The 15,118-nt window shown below is 50.0% G+C and overlaps 1 protein-coding gene across 1 annotated transcript; it reads left to right on the top strand.

The window, feature by feature from the left end:
* The first annotated feature begins 1,669 nt into the window (after positions 1 to 1,669).
* Positions 1,670 to 7,691, top strand: DNAAF2 (dynein axonemal assembly factor 2). The gene is made up of 3 exons (XM_044272341.1): positions 1,670 to 3,109; positions 4,894 to 5,040; positions 7,181 to 7,691. Exons 1-3 carry the CDS (start codon positions 1,670 to 1,672, stop codon positions 7,610 to 7,612), a joined length of 2,019 nt encoding a protein of 672 aa, XP_044128276.1. The 3' UTR covers positions 7,613 to 7,691.
* The last annotated feature ends 7,427 nt before the right edge of the window (positions 7,692 to 15,118 follow it).

Genomic DNA, 15,118 nt, shown 5'->3' with positions numbered 1-15,118 from the left:
AGGATTAGGACACCCTATTACAGCATGTGGAGATAAGGGGGTACTCTGCACATTTCTTTACAGCCCGGTGTACTTCCACGGGTCTTTGGATGTCACTTTGAATATTCAAGTTTGTGTTTTTATTAACCCAATCAGAAGCCGCCCTAGGATCTGATTTACAGCGCATGGCCGCAGCGAGGAGGGGCTTGATTGGACGGTGGTCACGTGCGTCATGCCTTGTGATGTAATGAAATCAAACCAGCCGTTGTGGGAATTATCAGATCGGGGGCTGAATCCGGGTCACCAGCTATCGTATCCGGGCCCTATAAATGGAAGGGCCCCTAAGGCTGAGTTCACACGGGCGAGATTTCCGCGCGGGTGCAATGCAGTAGGTGAACGCATTGCACCTGCACTGAATCCTGACCCATTCATTTCAATGGGGCTGTGCACATGAGCGTTTTTTTTCATGCATCAGTTCTGCAATGCTTTAAAATCGCAGCGTGCTCTATATTCTGCGTTTTTCACGCAGCCCTGGCTCCATAGAAGTGAATGGGGCTGCGTTAATAACGCATTGCATCTGCAAGCAAGTGCGGATGCAATGCGTTTTTCACTGATGGTTGCTAGGAGATGTTGTTTGTAAACCTTCAGTTTTTTATCACGCGCGTGAAAAACGCATCAAAACGCATTGCACCCGCGCGGAAAAAACTGAACAACTAAACGCAATTGCAGCCAAAACTGACTGAACTTGCTTGCAAAATGGTGCGAGTTTAACTGAACGCACCCTGAACGCATCCGGACCAAATCTGTCACGCTCGTGTGAACTCAGCCTAATGGTGCTGACCCTGGAGGTCACACCTGTCCTATAGATAGGACTTCCGTCTGCTGCTCCCTTTGGGGTGAGTTCACACATGGAGTCACTGCTCCAGGGTAAGGGCGCATGCACACAGCCGTATGTATTTTGCGGTCAGCGTTTTGAGTAACGGAACAGTCTTATCCTTGTCTGTAATGCGAACAATAATAAGACAAGTTCTATTTTTTTGCGGAACAGAAATACGGAAACGGAATGCACACGGAGTCACTTCAGTTCCGCATACCGTCCGCAAAGAAAAACGGAACGGACAGAGAAAGAAAATACGTCTGTGTGATTGAGCCCTAAATCTGCAGTGAAATCTGATGCTATGGGTGCGATGAGCTGCAGAGTCCACTGTTCCCCTGCACCGTCTAATGGCCCAAACTAACGGCACCGGGATCTGCAGCGGTGTCTGAATGAGGCCTTATAGGCATTTACGTGGAGATCATTTGCAGGATTACACTTTCAGTTGTAGAGGATATTTTTTTTTTTTCCCTCCAGCCAGTATGTGAAGGGTTAAATATTCTCCTAAATCCTCGCAGCCTGGTATCGCCTGCTGGGAGTAACCCGACACCAGCAGTGCATGCCGGGACTGCCGCCCAGTGTGAACACAGCCCTGTACGTGCAGCACATGCTCTGAAAGCTGGAGCCGCGCTTCCTCTGTAAATAACCGCGGAGTCTCCTCACCATGGCGACCCGCGCAAACGCTTTCACTTCATTGGCTGAGCGGATGGCTTCCGCCCCACGTGACGCCACCTCGGCCAATCGCCTCCTGGTCGCGGTACCACTCTGACGTCATCACTATGCGCCCGTCTCCTAGGTGATCAGCAGTGGAGGAGAATGGCGACGAAGCTGGAGGAGCTAAACGTGACCTCGGAGGAGCTGGAGCGGTTCAAAGACGCCCGGTTCCGGGAGCTTTTCGCTCAGTACGCGGAGGAGATCAGCGACCCGGAGAACCGGCGCCGCTATGAGCAGGAGATCAGCGAGATGGAGCGGGAGAGAGGCGTGGACGTGCAGTTCATCCACCCGGAGCCCGGGCACGTGCTGCAGACGAGTGCGGACGGGCAGCAGACGTGTTACCTGAACGTGTGCAGCAATCCGCGGGTGTGTAAACCGCACTGTGTGCCCGGTACCGACAAGGAGGGCCGGTGTGGGCAGCACTGGAGCCTGCCGTGTACCCTGACCCCTGCCAGAGAGGAGCTGGGCCCGGGGGGGATGAAGGAGGTGGTCTACGACGTGGTTTTCCACCCGGACACCCTGCGTTTGGCCTCCAGGAACGACAAGTTCTGCTCCATGGTGGATCTCACCGCCCTGGACGCCGTGTCCCAGCAGTTCAGCGTCGTCCTCGACACCAGGAACGTCCGGACGCTGAGTGAGAAATACAAGGGGGTCCCTCAGGCCGCCGTCCTGCGCAAGCCCCACCCTGGAGCGGCCCCCAAACCGCAGGACCCCGACGACCCACTCCACTTCCCCTATCCGTACAATATCCCTGGCGAGCAGAACAAAACAAACAGCCGGCACCACGGGGAGCCTCCGTGCCAGGAGCCCACCGTCCCCAACTACACCATCAGGCACCGCTCCTACGTGGACCTGCAGGACTATCGAGACGCCAGGGACTCTGCGCCCAGTCCGGTGCCCAAGGAGCTGGTGATTACCGTAGACCTGCCCCTGCTGAGCTCCGCGTCCGATGTCAACCTTCACATTGAAGGAAAGGATCTCCGCCTGGAATCCCAGAGACCGGCCTATAGACTGCAGCTGAGACTGCCGTACCTGGTGGAGGAGGAGCGGGGGGCCGCCCAGTTCAACAAGATCAAGAGGCAGCTGGTGATCACCGTGCCTGTGGTCCAGCCCAAACCAACGCCTCCCCCCATCAGCGAAGAACAAGAAGTGCCCCCCATCAGCGAAGAACAAGAAGTGCCCCCCAGCACAGCAGAAAGCGACCCCCCAAATCCACTGCCCCAGGACCCCCCCGAATGTCCCATATTCACTTGTTCCCAGGACGCCACATCACTGACTCTCATCATCCACTTGAAGGATATTGACGAGCACAGTATAACCTCCGAAGTGAGCAGCTACCAGTGCGAGATCCGGTTTTGTGTGAAATGGACCAACGCCCCTCACGTTTTGTTTGTGGAGTTTCTGCCGCAGTATAACCTGAACACGAATGACATCGCTGTGAACGTGTCGGGGGACAACATGGTTATCGAGCTGACCAAGTCCTCCGAGTGCTTCGGCCTGTGGAAGAATCTCTACTTTGGTGTAAATAGTAATCCTCTGCAGGTAGGTTCTAAGCGTACGTTATAAGGTCAGGTGACCCTGTGCACGATGGATCCGGATCTCGTTCACTTTAGCAATGGATTTCAGCCTGGTTCCCTAAGAGATAAGTGGCGCCAGGGTGTTTATTGCAGCCTCTCCTCAAAGGGGTTTTCTGAGATTTTGATACTGATGAGCTATCCTCGGGTGCGTGTCCGACACCCAGGACCCCCACCAATCGGCTGTCTGAGAATGCCTCGGCGCTCCGGTGACGTCACGTTTATCAGTCACGTGGCCTAGGAGCGGCTCAGCCCCATAGAAGTGAATGAGGCTGAGCTGTAATACCAAGCACGGCCACTATACAATGTACAGCGCTGTGAGAAGGCAGTGTTGCTTCTCAACTGATGGTGGTCCTGGGTGTCGGACGCTCACCGATGACCTGTCCAGAGGATACATCATCAGTATAAAAATCTCAGAATACCCTTTTAAAGGCTCCTGCACACGGCTTTATCCGGTTTTTTTGCAGTCCGCAAACAGCAGATCTACAAATGATGGATCCCGGGTGAGTGCATGCTGCCATGTTTTTTCTCCTGCAGTCGGACATGTTCTATTTCTTTGCAGGGACACGGAACGGACGGCACGCGGTGTACTGTCCGCATCCTTTATGGCCCCATTAAAGTGAATGGGACTGCATCAGACCTTCAAAAAAACATGGATCAAACGTGGACCAAAACTATGGCCGTGTGCATGAGCCGTTAAAGGGGTATTCCCCAATATAGAGGATAACTATTAGATCAGTGGGAGCCTCCTTGTAATTAACAGAAGAGCAGGTCAAGCACGCCGCTCCGTTAATCTCTACGGGAGTTCCGGAGACAGCTGTGTACAGCGCTCCGCCATTTCCGGAACACTCATATATATGAATAGAGCGGCAAATAGTTATCCTGTGAGTAGGGGTGACTTGGAACAACGGAAAGACCCCTTTAAAGTGGTCTACAGAGATGACTGAAAATGTCCCTGTGCCATTAGGCTATATTCACATTGCGCCCACAGGCCGCTCTTTACCCGTTAGTGACCTAAAGCGTGTCCTTCAGGCCTCTGTCAGGGTGGGGTGTGGTGGCCAATGGGAATATGCATAGACTTGGCCACAATTAAAAACCATATAAGGCACAATATACACATATATATTTTTTTTGCACTGTTGCCAGTGGACGACTTGTGCCGCTATATGGCGATGCAACAGAAACGTATAGGTCTGAGGTAATGTGAGCCTTAAAGGGGATGGCCTGTCCTCAGTATCAGATTGGTGGAGGGGGCACCCCAGCTGATCACCTGTTACCGTGTAGCTCTAGCTCCATGTACTGTGCAGTGGCCAGAACTGGTAACTGCAGCGTTGCTCCCAGAGCTACTAGGTAACCGCTGATCGGCGGGGTTTCACCAATCCGATATAGGACAGGCCATCAAAATCCTGGACAACCCCTTTAACAAATCACATTCACTGCTGCTCAGAGAGGTCGGCTTGTAGAGGAAGCCGTCACAGGGATATTCTTAGGGCCCCGTGTGTGGTCCTGAGCAGTGTGAGGGTGTCCAAACCACAGGCAGCGCGATGCACGTGAAATTCTGAGGGTCTGTCGTGTTCATTTGGGAAATATGACCATTTTATAGAAAGAAGCAAATGACCAATTGTCCTCTAGGCCTATATTCGCAGCAGTGGGGGAGGGGCCACTAACCAGGTTCCCCTCCTGTGCCCTGCACCACAGAGGGTTAATGGACTGCGTTCACGGTGACATTTCTGTTCCCTTTTTGTTCTGTAGGAAAGAAGGTTTATTGACGAGGAGAACGTAGCGCAATTCTTAGAGAGCGGATCGCGTCCTTCTACTATTCCATGGTCGACGCTAGAGGATCAGCCGCTGATAAACGTCCTCGACATGACGGACAAAAGGACCCGCATCCGGCTGAACGTGAGTGCCACACCGCCAGCATTTGTTATACAGGTTCCTGGTGAAGGGTCAGATCCGGTCTCCATACAGACACGTTTTTGCTTTTGTAATATGGATGCGAGTTGGGTTCACTTGCATCACGGAGGGTCCAGGTCTGTGGCTCTCTGCAGTCAGCCTTAGGCCTCATGCAAATCGTGGATCCGCTAAACGTGGAACGGCACGGACAGCCATTGATATAACTGCCTATAGAATAGGACAGGTTATATATTTTTTTGCGGGGCCACGGAACAGAGCAACGGGTGCGTCCGCATCTTTTGCGACCCCATTGAAGTGAATGGGTCCGCATCCGAGCCGCCAAAACTGCGGTTCGGATGCGGACCAAAACAACTGTCGTGTGCATGAGGCCTTAAAGGGATGTTGCCATCTGTACATTTATGCAATATTAATAGGATATGTAATAAATGTTGGATAGCTGAGGGTCCTATGTCCGGGACCCACTGCTATCTGAAGGACGAGTCCACGCTCCAATGCACAAAGTCTTCTCCATTCAACGCTAGAGATAGGTGCGGGTCCAGTCAGACATTCATGCCATACATGTCCCGATGTGACAACCCCTTTAAGCCCCATTTACACTTGCATAGTTTGGTCAGTAGGTATCAGTAAGCTGCATCATGGGAGGATTTCCACCTATTCAATTATTTTTTTTCTTTTTGACTCCTACTTGGATTTTGCTGATTAAACACTGATGCAAAATACACAAGTGTGAACGAAGCCTTCTAAAGTGTCATCTGATGACCACTGGCGATCGCCACCTCCGCCCGGCGCTTTCATCTTGACATGATGTTCTGCATCTGCTGCAGTAATGCTCATTGTCAGGGCCACCGACGTTCTTGGTGATTTAAAATAAAATCTGGAATTTCCTTTTTCCTGCCAGCAGCCTGTACTCTGCAGCCACAGCCTGGACTTTCTATAATTAATGCGCGGTGATCGCCTCCGATCCTGTGCCCGGCGATCAGCTGCAGTCAGCGCAGGGGAAATTCAGTGTTCCAGGGCTGCTATTCAGATGAATGGCCGCCCATGTACTGCAGGGACAGCTCTGACAGATGCTGATTCTAAGGCCTGTATTACACTGCCGGATTGTCTGACCAATATCTGTCCAATCAGACCAATAGTTGGTGTGCATAAACGGCCATCTGAACAATGATTGGTCAGAAAATCTGTACAGGCCTAAGGCTACGTTCCAATGGCCGGCCGAAACAAGGCAGTTACACTGGAAAGCAGCCGTATCACCGCCAGACCCCATTATAGTCAGTGCTGCTCTCCGCCGCACCCTAGAGACGGCAGAGCTGACTTCTCCCTGCTTGTTCAGTTTCTGGACACAGACAATTCTGGTGACTTGCATTTAGGCTCCATTCACACGTCCGCAAAACACGGACAGCGGCAATGTGCGTTCCGCATTTTGCGGACCGCACATTGCCGGCACTAATATAATAGGCCTGTTCTTGTCCACAATTGCGGACAAGAATAGGACATGTTCTATTTTTTTTGCGGAACGGAAGTGCGGGTCCGCAATTCCGTATCCCATAGATATGAATGGGTCCGCAATTCCGTATCCCATAGATATGAATGGGTCCGCAATTCCGTTCCGCAAAATGTGGAATGAAATTGCAGACGCGTGAATGGAGCCTTAGGACGTGTCGTGTTCACACAGGGCATTTCCATTCATCTTCCTGCAGCACATCTCGCATAAAGCTTTAGAGCAGGCATCCTCAAACTGCGGCCCTCCAGCTGTTGTAAAACTACAACTCCCACAATGCCCTGCTGTAGGCTGATACCTGTAGGCTGTTCAGGCATGCTAGGAGTTGTAGTTTTGCAACAGCTGGAGGGCCGCAGTTTGAGGATGCCTGCTTTAGACAGTCGGATGTGAAGATACTCTTAAACTAACCCACTCCTCCTGCTAAGCCAAGCTCTGCTAGACCGCATGCTCCCAATCGGATGACCTGTGATTATACCAGCACCCTACTATGTTATGTTCAATTTTTCACCCCCTCCACTGGTCTAAAGAATTGCTGATCTTTTTACACCCCCCGCCTCCATGAGGTGTAACCGGGTTAGCGCTTTTCTTATTGCATAATTCAGGACTTCTTTGTTTCACCTGCAGAAACCTGAACTGGAAGAGGAACGTTATCCGACCGATGGAGCGCAAATTTCAGATGTGGGCGAGGTGACGGAGTGGGTGAGCGCAGGCCAGTCAGACACCGACGGTGTATGTGATACTGGTGAAACAGGAGAGGACAGGTGCCAGAGTCCACACCTGGCGATGCCATGTCACGCCTCGCCCACTGCGCAGCCGCTGGGCACAGATAACTCCACTAATGAGGACGAGGGTCTCTTCTTCAAAGAGATTACACCCGCCAGAGAACTTGATGAAGACGATTTGCCGGATGGTGCGGAGCCCACACAGAGCTCTGCACCCAACGCGGCAGAGCCGGTCCTAAAGGAAGTCGAGCCCTCCAGTGGCTCCGTCATCGCAGACCACAGAACGCAATGCGCCTTCAAGTTTGAGAACGCCATGTTGTTTGAGCTGGACTGATGGGGGGGCTGTAGGTAGAGGTGTTTGTGGAGTTGTGTTGAGTTTGGTTATTACTTGCAGGTTAAGTTTAATTTGTGTTGTTTTTTTTTTATATTAAACTTACATTTTGTGTTTCTATGCAATGGAGGCGGCTGCTATGCAGCTTGTATTGTTTGTAAGATGTTTTGACATGGGAGAAAACGGTATTCGGGGTCCAGGACCCTACTAACCACTAGAACAGGGTTTCTCAACTCCGGTCCGAACGCTCAGGATTTCAGACTATCCCACAGAATGAATACCTGGGGTAAGTCCTGATACATGGACACAAATTATATCACCTGCTCAATACTAAGGAAATCCTGAAGACATGATGGGTAGGTGGGTCCCGAGGACCGGAGCTGAGAAACCCTGCAGTAGAACGAATGGACTGCTGTAAGCCGGCCTGTGATTAGTCTGGGAAACACGGTCCGTGTGGGGGCCGACTACCTGCGCTCACAGTGATGCGTCTGGTTAACTGCTATCAAGAACGGCCATTGATGTTCAGTGATTTATGATACAGTCAGTCTATCTGATTGTGGGTCTATTGTACTGTGCTCATATCATGTATAAGCTGGACCTGTAATCGGATGGGAACTGATTGGATCATAAACCACTGAACGTTCTTGATAGGAGTCATAGGTAGTCAGGGCAGCCATGGTCGGCCCACGGATCAGCAACCTTCAACGCTGCAGCTGCTGTGGAACTACCACTCGCAGCATGCACATTTAGCCAGCTGTTCATAGAAATGAAAGGAAGATTCTGGGAGTTGTAGTCTCAGAACAGCTGGAGTGCCGATCATTGTGGGGGGAGAGAACTGGATCATACTATATTCTCATATATACGTTTGGATTATTTACTTGAAGGGTATGCTCACACGACGGATACAATGAGTTTACCAAATCTTATCCAGACGCTGCGGAAAACATCTGAAGTGTCAACTGACCCGCATTCTGCTGCAACCGAGCGGGAGAATCGTACAGCTGCGCTGGGCAAAGCTGGTATCTGTTGTGCCTTGTGCAGGGCCCCAGGGAGCAGAACGTGGCCCCCGCTCTTTCAGGCCCTGCACAGCGGCGGCTTTATGTAAAGAGGTGCAGTCCGCCCTCTTGTCTAAATTAGAGGTGAGAAGCAGAAATGTCTTCTTTTCGCCAAGACCTTAAGCATATGTCGGCTCGCATCGATTCTATTGAAAATGACCATGACGACACCCGCAGATACATCGCTCATCTACCGTCCGTTATCACCAGCTACTCCCGTAGTATCAAAGAGAACACCAGACATCTGGAAGATTTCGATAATGGGGGGCGCAGAAACAATATATACGGATCAGAGATCTATTCAATATCATACTGAACCCCCCCCCCAGGTCATAAAGTTGGATTTAATCTGTTGTGTGCATGATTTTCAACTTAAAGGGGATGTCTAAGTTATGGAAAAAAAAGATCTAGCACCGTAAATCTGATGGTCAGCGATATATATAACTGAGCTAAGCAAGTTTTAGGCAAAAAAATATCTATTTCCCTGGTTCTCTTCTGGCCTTTTTGTTAACTTGCAATAAAAACAATCTCTGCCCCTCCCCCGCTCTACAAAGGGAGTGGATACAAGCGCTGCCCTGAGTGACATGTCTGCCTGCTGGGAGACTCTGCAGCATGTTGTATGTGTAGGACTACAAGTCCCAGCTGTACAGTGACACTGCTACTACACACAGGGTCTTCCCCCTACCTGCAATGCTCTGCAGAACTCCTCAGTCAGCTCCTGTGCCCAGCATTTGTCTCCTCACTGCCTGCAGCTACTCAGTAAAGCCTTCAGCCCTGAGTCTGTGCAGCTGAAGGGGTTAAGAATCCTGGGAGAGAGCAATAAGCAGCAGCCGGCGTTCTAACAAAAATCATTACTTTGTGAAAATACCTTAATCATGGGAAAATAAGTTGGTTCAGCTATACAACTATATCAAGACCTCTCCTGGCGGACACTTCAAAAGAGAAGAGCGTTGCATGATGCATCCCCTTTTGCTTTGTATGAGGGATAAGAAAACGCCGTAACGATGGGGATATCCCTTTGCGTTAATAGTCTCAAAGAATAGAAAAACATCTATCCTGAGATCGCAGGCAGACTTGCCAGTATTTTGTTCAACCCTGGACATTTTCCTAAGGCCCCTTTCACACGGGCGAGTTTTCCGCGCGGGTGCAATGCGTGACATGAACGCATTGCACCCGCACTGAATCCGGACCCATTGATTTCTATGAGGCTGTGCACACAAGCGGTGATTTTCACGCATCACTTGTGCATTGGGTGAAAAATCGCAGCATGCTCTATATTCTGCGTTTTTCACGCAACGCAGGCCCCATAGAAGTGAATGGGGCTGCATGAAAATCGCAAGCAAGTGCGGATGCAGTGCGATTTTCACGCACGGTTGCTAGGAGACGATCGGGATGGGGACCCGATCTTTATTATTTTCCCTTATAACATGGTTATAAGGGAAAATAATAGCATTGTGACTACAGAATGCATAGTACAATAGCGCTGGAGGGGTTAAATAAAATAATTTAACTCACCTTAATCCACTTGATCGCGCAGCCGGCATCTCTTCTGTCTTCTTCTTTGCTTTGCACAGGAAAAGGACCTTTCATGATGTCACTGCGCTCATCACATGGTCCATCACCATGGTAAAAGATCATGTGAAGAGCGCAAAGACATCATCAAAGGTCCTATTGCTGTGCACAGCAGAGAAGAAGACAGAAGAGGTCAGGCTGCGCGATCAAGTGGATTAAGGTGAGTTTAATTATTATTATATTTTTTTTTTTTTAACCCCCTCCAGCGCTATTGTACTATGCATTCTGTATTAGGAATGCTATTATTTTCCCTTTTAACCATGTTATAAGGGAAAATATTAAAATCTACACAACACCGAACCCAAACTTCTGTGAAGAAGTTCGGGTTTGGGTACCAAACATGGCGATTTTTCTCATGCGTGTGCTAAATGCATTACAATGTTTTGCACCCGCGCAGAAAAAACGCAAACATGGAACGCAATCGCAGTGAAAACTGACTTGTTTTAGTGTCAAAATCGCACCATTTTCCCTGAACGCATCCGGCCCCAATCCGCAACGCCCCGTGTGAAAGGGGCCTAACAGCAAAGCTCCCGGACCAGATGGTTTACCTGAACTTTACTACAAAGCTTTCGCTGCTACTCTTGAACCCAATATGTTGGCACCATTCAATTCATTCCTGCAAGGCTCACCAATAACCCCCACAATGTTACATTCTTACATATCCATCATCCCAAAACCAGGTAAAGATCCATCGGATTGTTCAAGCTACCGCCCTATTGCTCTCCTTAATTCCGTAAATCTGTACCCAAATTCTTGCTAACCGGCTTCTTCAATTGATAAATAAGGATTTGGGCTTTGTGACCGGCCGTCAAGGTGGGGACAATACAAGGAGAACCATAGACATGCCCGCTGTCCCCTCTCCTTTTATGTATTGAACCCCTTGCTGCAGCCATTAGATCCCACCCCGATATACATGGGGCCACAGTTAATCACTTTCTTTATTTGCAGACGACACACTACGGGTCACACTGACAGACCTACGGGTCACACGGACAGACCTACGGGTCACACGGACAGACCTACGGGTCACTCGGACAGACCTACGGGTCACACGGACAGGCCTACGGGTCACACGGACAGACCTACGGGTCACACTGACAGGCCTACGGGTCACACTGACAGGCCTACGGGACACACTGACAGACCTACGGGTCACACTGACAGGCCTACGGGTCACACTGACAGGCCTACGGGACACACTGACAGACCTACGGGTCACCCGGACAGACCTACGGGTCACACGGACAGACCTACGGGTCACACGGACAGACCTACGGGTCACTCTGACAGGCCTACGGGTCACACTGACAGACCTACGGGTCACCCGGACAGACCTACGGGTCACACGGACAGACCTACGGGTCACACGGACAGACCTACGGGTCACTCTGACAGGCCTACGGGTCACACGGACAGGCCTACGGGTCACACTGACAGGCCTACGGGTCACCCGGACAGACCTACGGGTCACACTGACAGGCCTACGGGTCACACTGACAGGCCTACGGGTCACACTGACAGGCCTACGGGTCACACTGACAGACCTACGGGTCACCCGGACAGACCTACGGGTCACACGGACAGACCTACGGGTCACACGGACAGACCTACGGGTCACTCTGACAGGCCTACGGGTCACACTGACAGGCCTACGGGTCACACTGACAGGCCTACGGGTCACACGGACAGACCTACGGGTCACACGGACAGACCTACGGGTCACACGGACAGACCTACGGGTCACTCTGACAGGCCTACGGGTTACACGGACAGGCCTACGGGTCACACTGACAGACCTACGGGTCACACTGACAGACCTACGGGTCACCCGGACAGACCTACGGGTCACACGGACAGACCTACGGGTCACTCTGACAGGCCTACGGGTCACACGGACAGGCCTACGGGTCACTCTGACAGGCCTACGGGTCACTCTGACAGGCCTACGGGTCACACTGACAGGCCTACGGGTCACTCTGACAGACCTACGGGTCACACGGACAGACCTACGGGTCACACGGACAGACCTACAGGTCACACGGACAGACCTACAGGTCACTCTTCCAAACCTCTTTCAGCTGCTGGAGATATAGGGGGTTATCAGGGTATAAGGTCAGCACTACTAAAACTGAAGCTCCGCCACGAAACGTCCCATCAGATAGACTGAAGACCAATTTCCACTGGAATGAAAAGACTTTAACTCGGGCATATTCTTCGATATACTGTATACCTATCATTTTCCCCCTCTTTTTCAAGAACTTAAAATTCTTATGAATAAATGGATGTCCTCACCAATCTCTCTATTTGGCCGTATAGCCACGGTTAACATGTCCATTCTGCCCAAATTATTACATGTACTGGAAACTCTCCCGGTTTCTATACTGGGAAAAGAATTACGAGCCCTCCAATCCTAAGTTCATATGGAACTGGAAAAGGCGTAGAATAGCACGTAGGACTCTTACAGCCCTCAAGTTACAAGGGGGGCTGGCGGTTCCAGATGTCCCCAGATAGTACCGGGCTACACACCTTGGGCGCCTTCCACCATGGTCCAACCTTTATGTGTACTCCAGGGGGATGGAAATAGGGAAATGATGGATTGCACCAGTGCATCCGAACTCATTATAGCGCTCCCAGACACCGCTCACCCCGATGCCTAAGTTACTAGGATCAATGTCTCTCACGTGTAATATCTGGAAGACGTGTCTGCGGAGATTCTCCCTAGTATCTGATAGGTCCTCTAGGACTTCGTTCTTATGTAATCCATTGTTCCAGCCTGGTACGCAACCCATCTTCTTGGGGCCTTGGTTCTCTAAGAGGATATTTCGCTTTGCAGATATAGTAGACTATAAAACCTTAAAACTTTTACCATTCAATACCCTCAAATCCAAATTTCTATTGCCAGAATAAACACCTGCTTACTGGTCAGTTTAACTCTTCCCAGGTCTCCAGCCCAAACACAATTTGAGCTTTCAGATTCGACCAGGGGACCCATTTCAGAAATTTATGTCATTCCATCATCCTCGTCCTCTCCCGCAACTACAAGGCGCTCCTATATGTGCAAATGGGAAACACTTCTAGTCGTAGCATTAATTTGGAAAAGGGCCGCATTGACCTCCACTTGTATTACTCATAGAGAGAACTCATACTAAATATTGATGTTTTGGTACCATACCCCACAAATACTAAAGCACCTGGATCCCAAAATATCGGACAGGTGTTGGAGGTGCGGGACAGGAGTGGGATCTCATAGTCATGTTTTTTTTTAGGAATGCCCCTTTATACGCCCATTCTGGAGAACTACTCAGGATATCCTTCTCCAACTGTTAGACATTGAATGTCCTCTAGACCCCTACTTCTATCTACTGAATATGCCACCTGTGCCTTTAAAATATATATATATATATATATATATATATATACGATACGTTACTATTAACACTACAGATACTGACGGCTTGTGGCCAGCGTTTGGAAGAGAACAGATCCCCCAACCCAACTAGATCTTATAACCAGTGTTATGGACATTAGGAAGATGGGACATCTTACAGCCCTCGTGTCCAACCAGATTGAACGATTTGATCGAGCCTGGCAGTTATGGGATGAATATATAGAAGCACATACCTAGGGAATAAAGTATCCCTTTCCTAGCTTACCCCTCCCTTGTGTGTCTTAAAGGGGTTTTCTCATCTCAGACAATGGGGGCATATTGCTAGGATATGCCCCCATTGTCTTATAGGTGCTGGGACCCGCACCTATATCGAGAACGGAGCTCCAAGCGCAGCCGCCCTCCATTCATTTCTATGGGACCGCTGAAAATAGCCAAGCGCTGGCTCGGCTATTGCCGTCTGCCCCATAGAAATGACTGGGAACATGGGTCGCGCATGCGCAGCCCGTTCCCATTCACTTCTATGGGAGAGGCTGGGATTAGCGCTTGGTGGTGGACAGACTCCGGGAAATCTGGGGTCCTCCAGCCACAGCGCTCCCCGCTCCGTTCTCGATATAGTTGCGGGTCCCAGCGGTGGGACCCGCACCTATCAGACAATGGGGGCATATCCTAGCGATATGCCCCCATTGTCCAAGATGGGAATACCCCTTTAAGGTGTTTGCCCCTTTATATTTGCTCATTCTTAGGCCTCATGGTACACATCCGAGCCGCAGTATTTGCGGATTGGATGCGGACCCATTCACTTCAATGGGGCCGCAAAAGAGGTGGACAGCACTCCGTGTGTTGTCCGCATCCGTGGTTTGCAAAAAAAATAAAATATAACCTGTCCTATTCTTGCCCATTTTTCAGACAAGAATAGGCAGTTATATTAATGGCTGTCCGCGCCGTTCTGCAATCATCCGTGTTTTGCGGACCGCAAAACACACAACGGCCGTACGCATAAGGCCTTAGTGAAGGATAACGATGTCATTGATTGTACTATCAATACTTTATTGATTGGCAAAGTTGATACCACATTTTATAGTCACGTGGAAGTTGTTGGACATCTATATAACCTACTGTATATGTTGAGCTCCTTAGTAAGTGGCCAATTGTTCTTTACTTGATTTAATTTTGCCGATATTTTTTGTCTGTTATATAAAAAAAAAAGTAACGCATTTGAATGTTTTTTTTTTTTTTGCAAAAGATACTTTAATAAAAAGACAATTATGCCAAAAAATGTCGGCTCCTGCTAGAAGACGGCTGTGCCTTAGTTAGAAGTTATTGTTTTGTGTGCCAGAAAAGATAGAGATTTCTGCGGCTCGTTTGCAGGATTGGATTTTTTTGGTCCACGTTCCTGCTGTTTCTCTGCCAAAACCTGGAGCGTTCCTGCTGCTGGAGACAGTCAGCCGTCACGGGGCCAAAAATCCGGCTGTAAACAAATCGTTATCGGAATTA

Source organism: Bufo gargarizans, chromosome 11 (genome assembly GCF_014858855.1).
Source record: "Bufo gargarizans isolate SCDJY-AF-19 chromosome 11, ASM1485885v1, whole genome shotgun sequence".
Classification (NCBI taxonomy): domain Eukaryota; kingdom Metazoa; phylum Chordata; class Amphibia; order Anura; family Bufonidae; genus Bufo; species Bufo gargarizans.
Note: the sequence above shows the minus strand (reverse complement) of the source record. Positions and strands in the feature narration are given on the sequence as shown.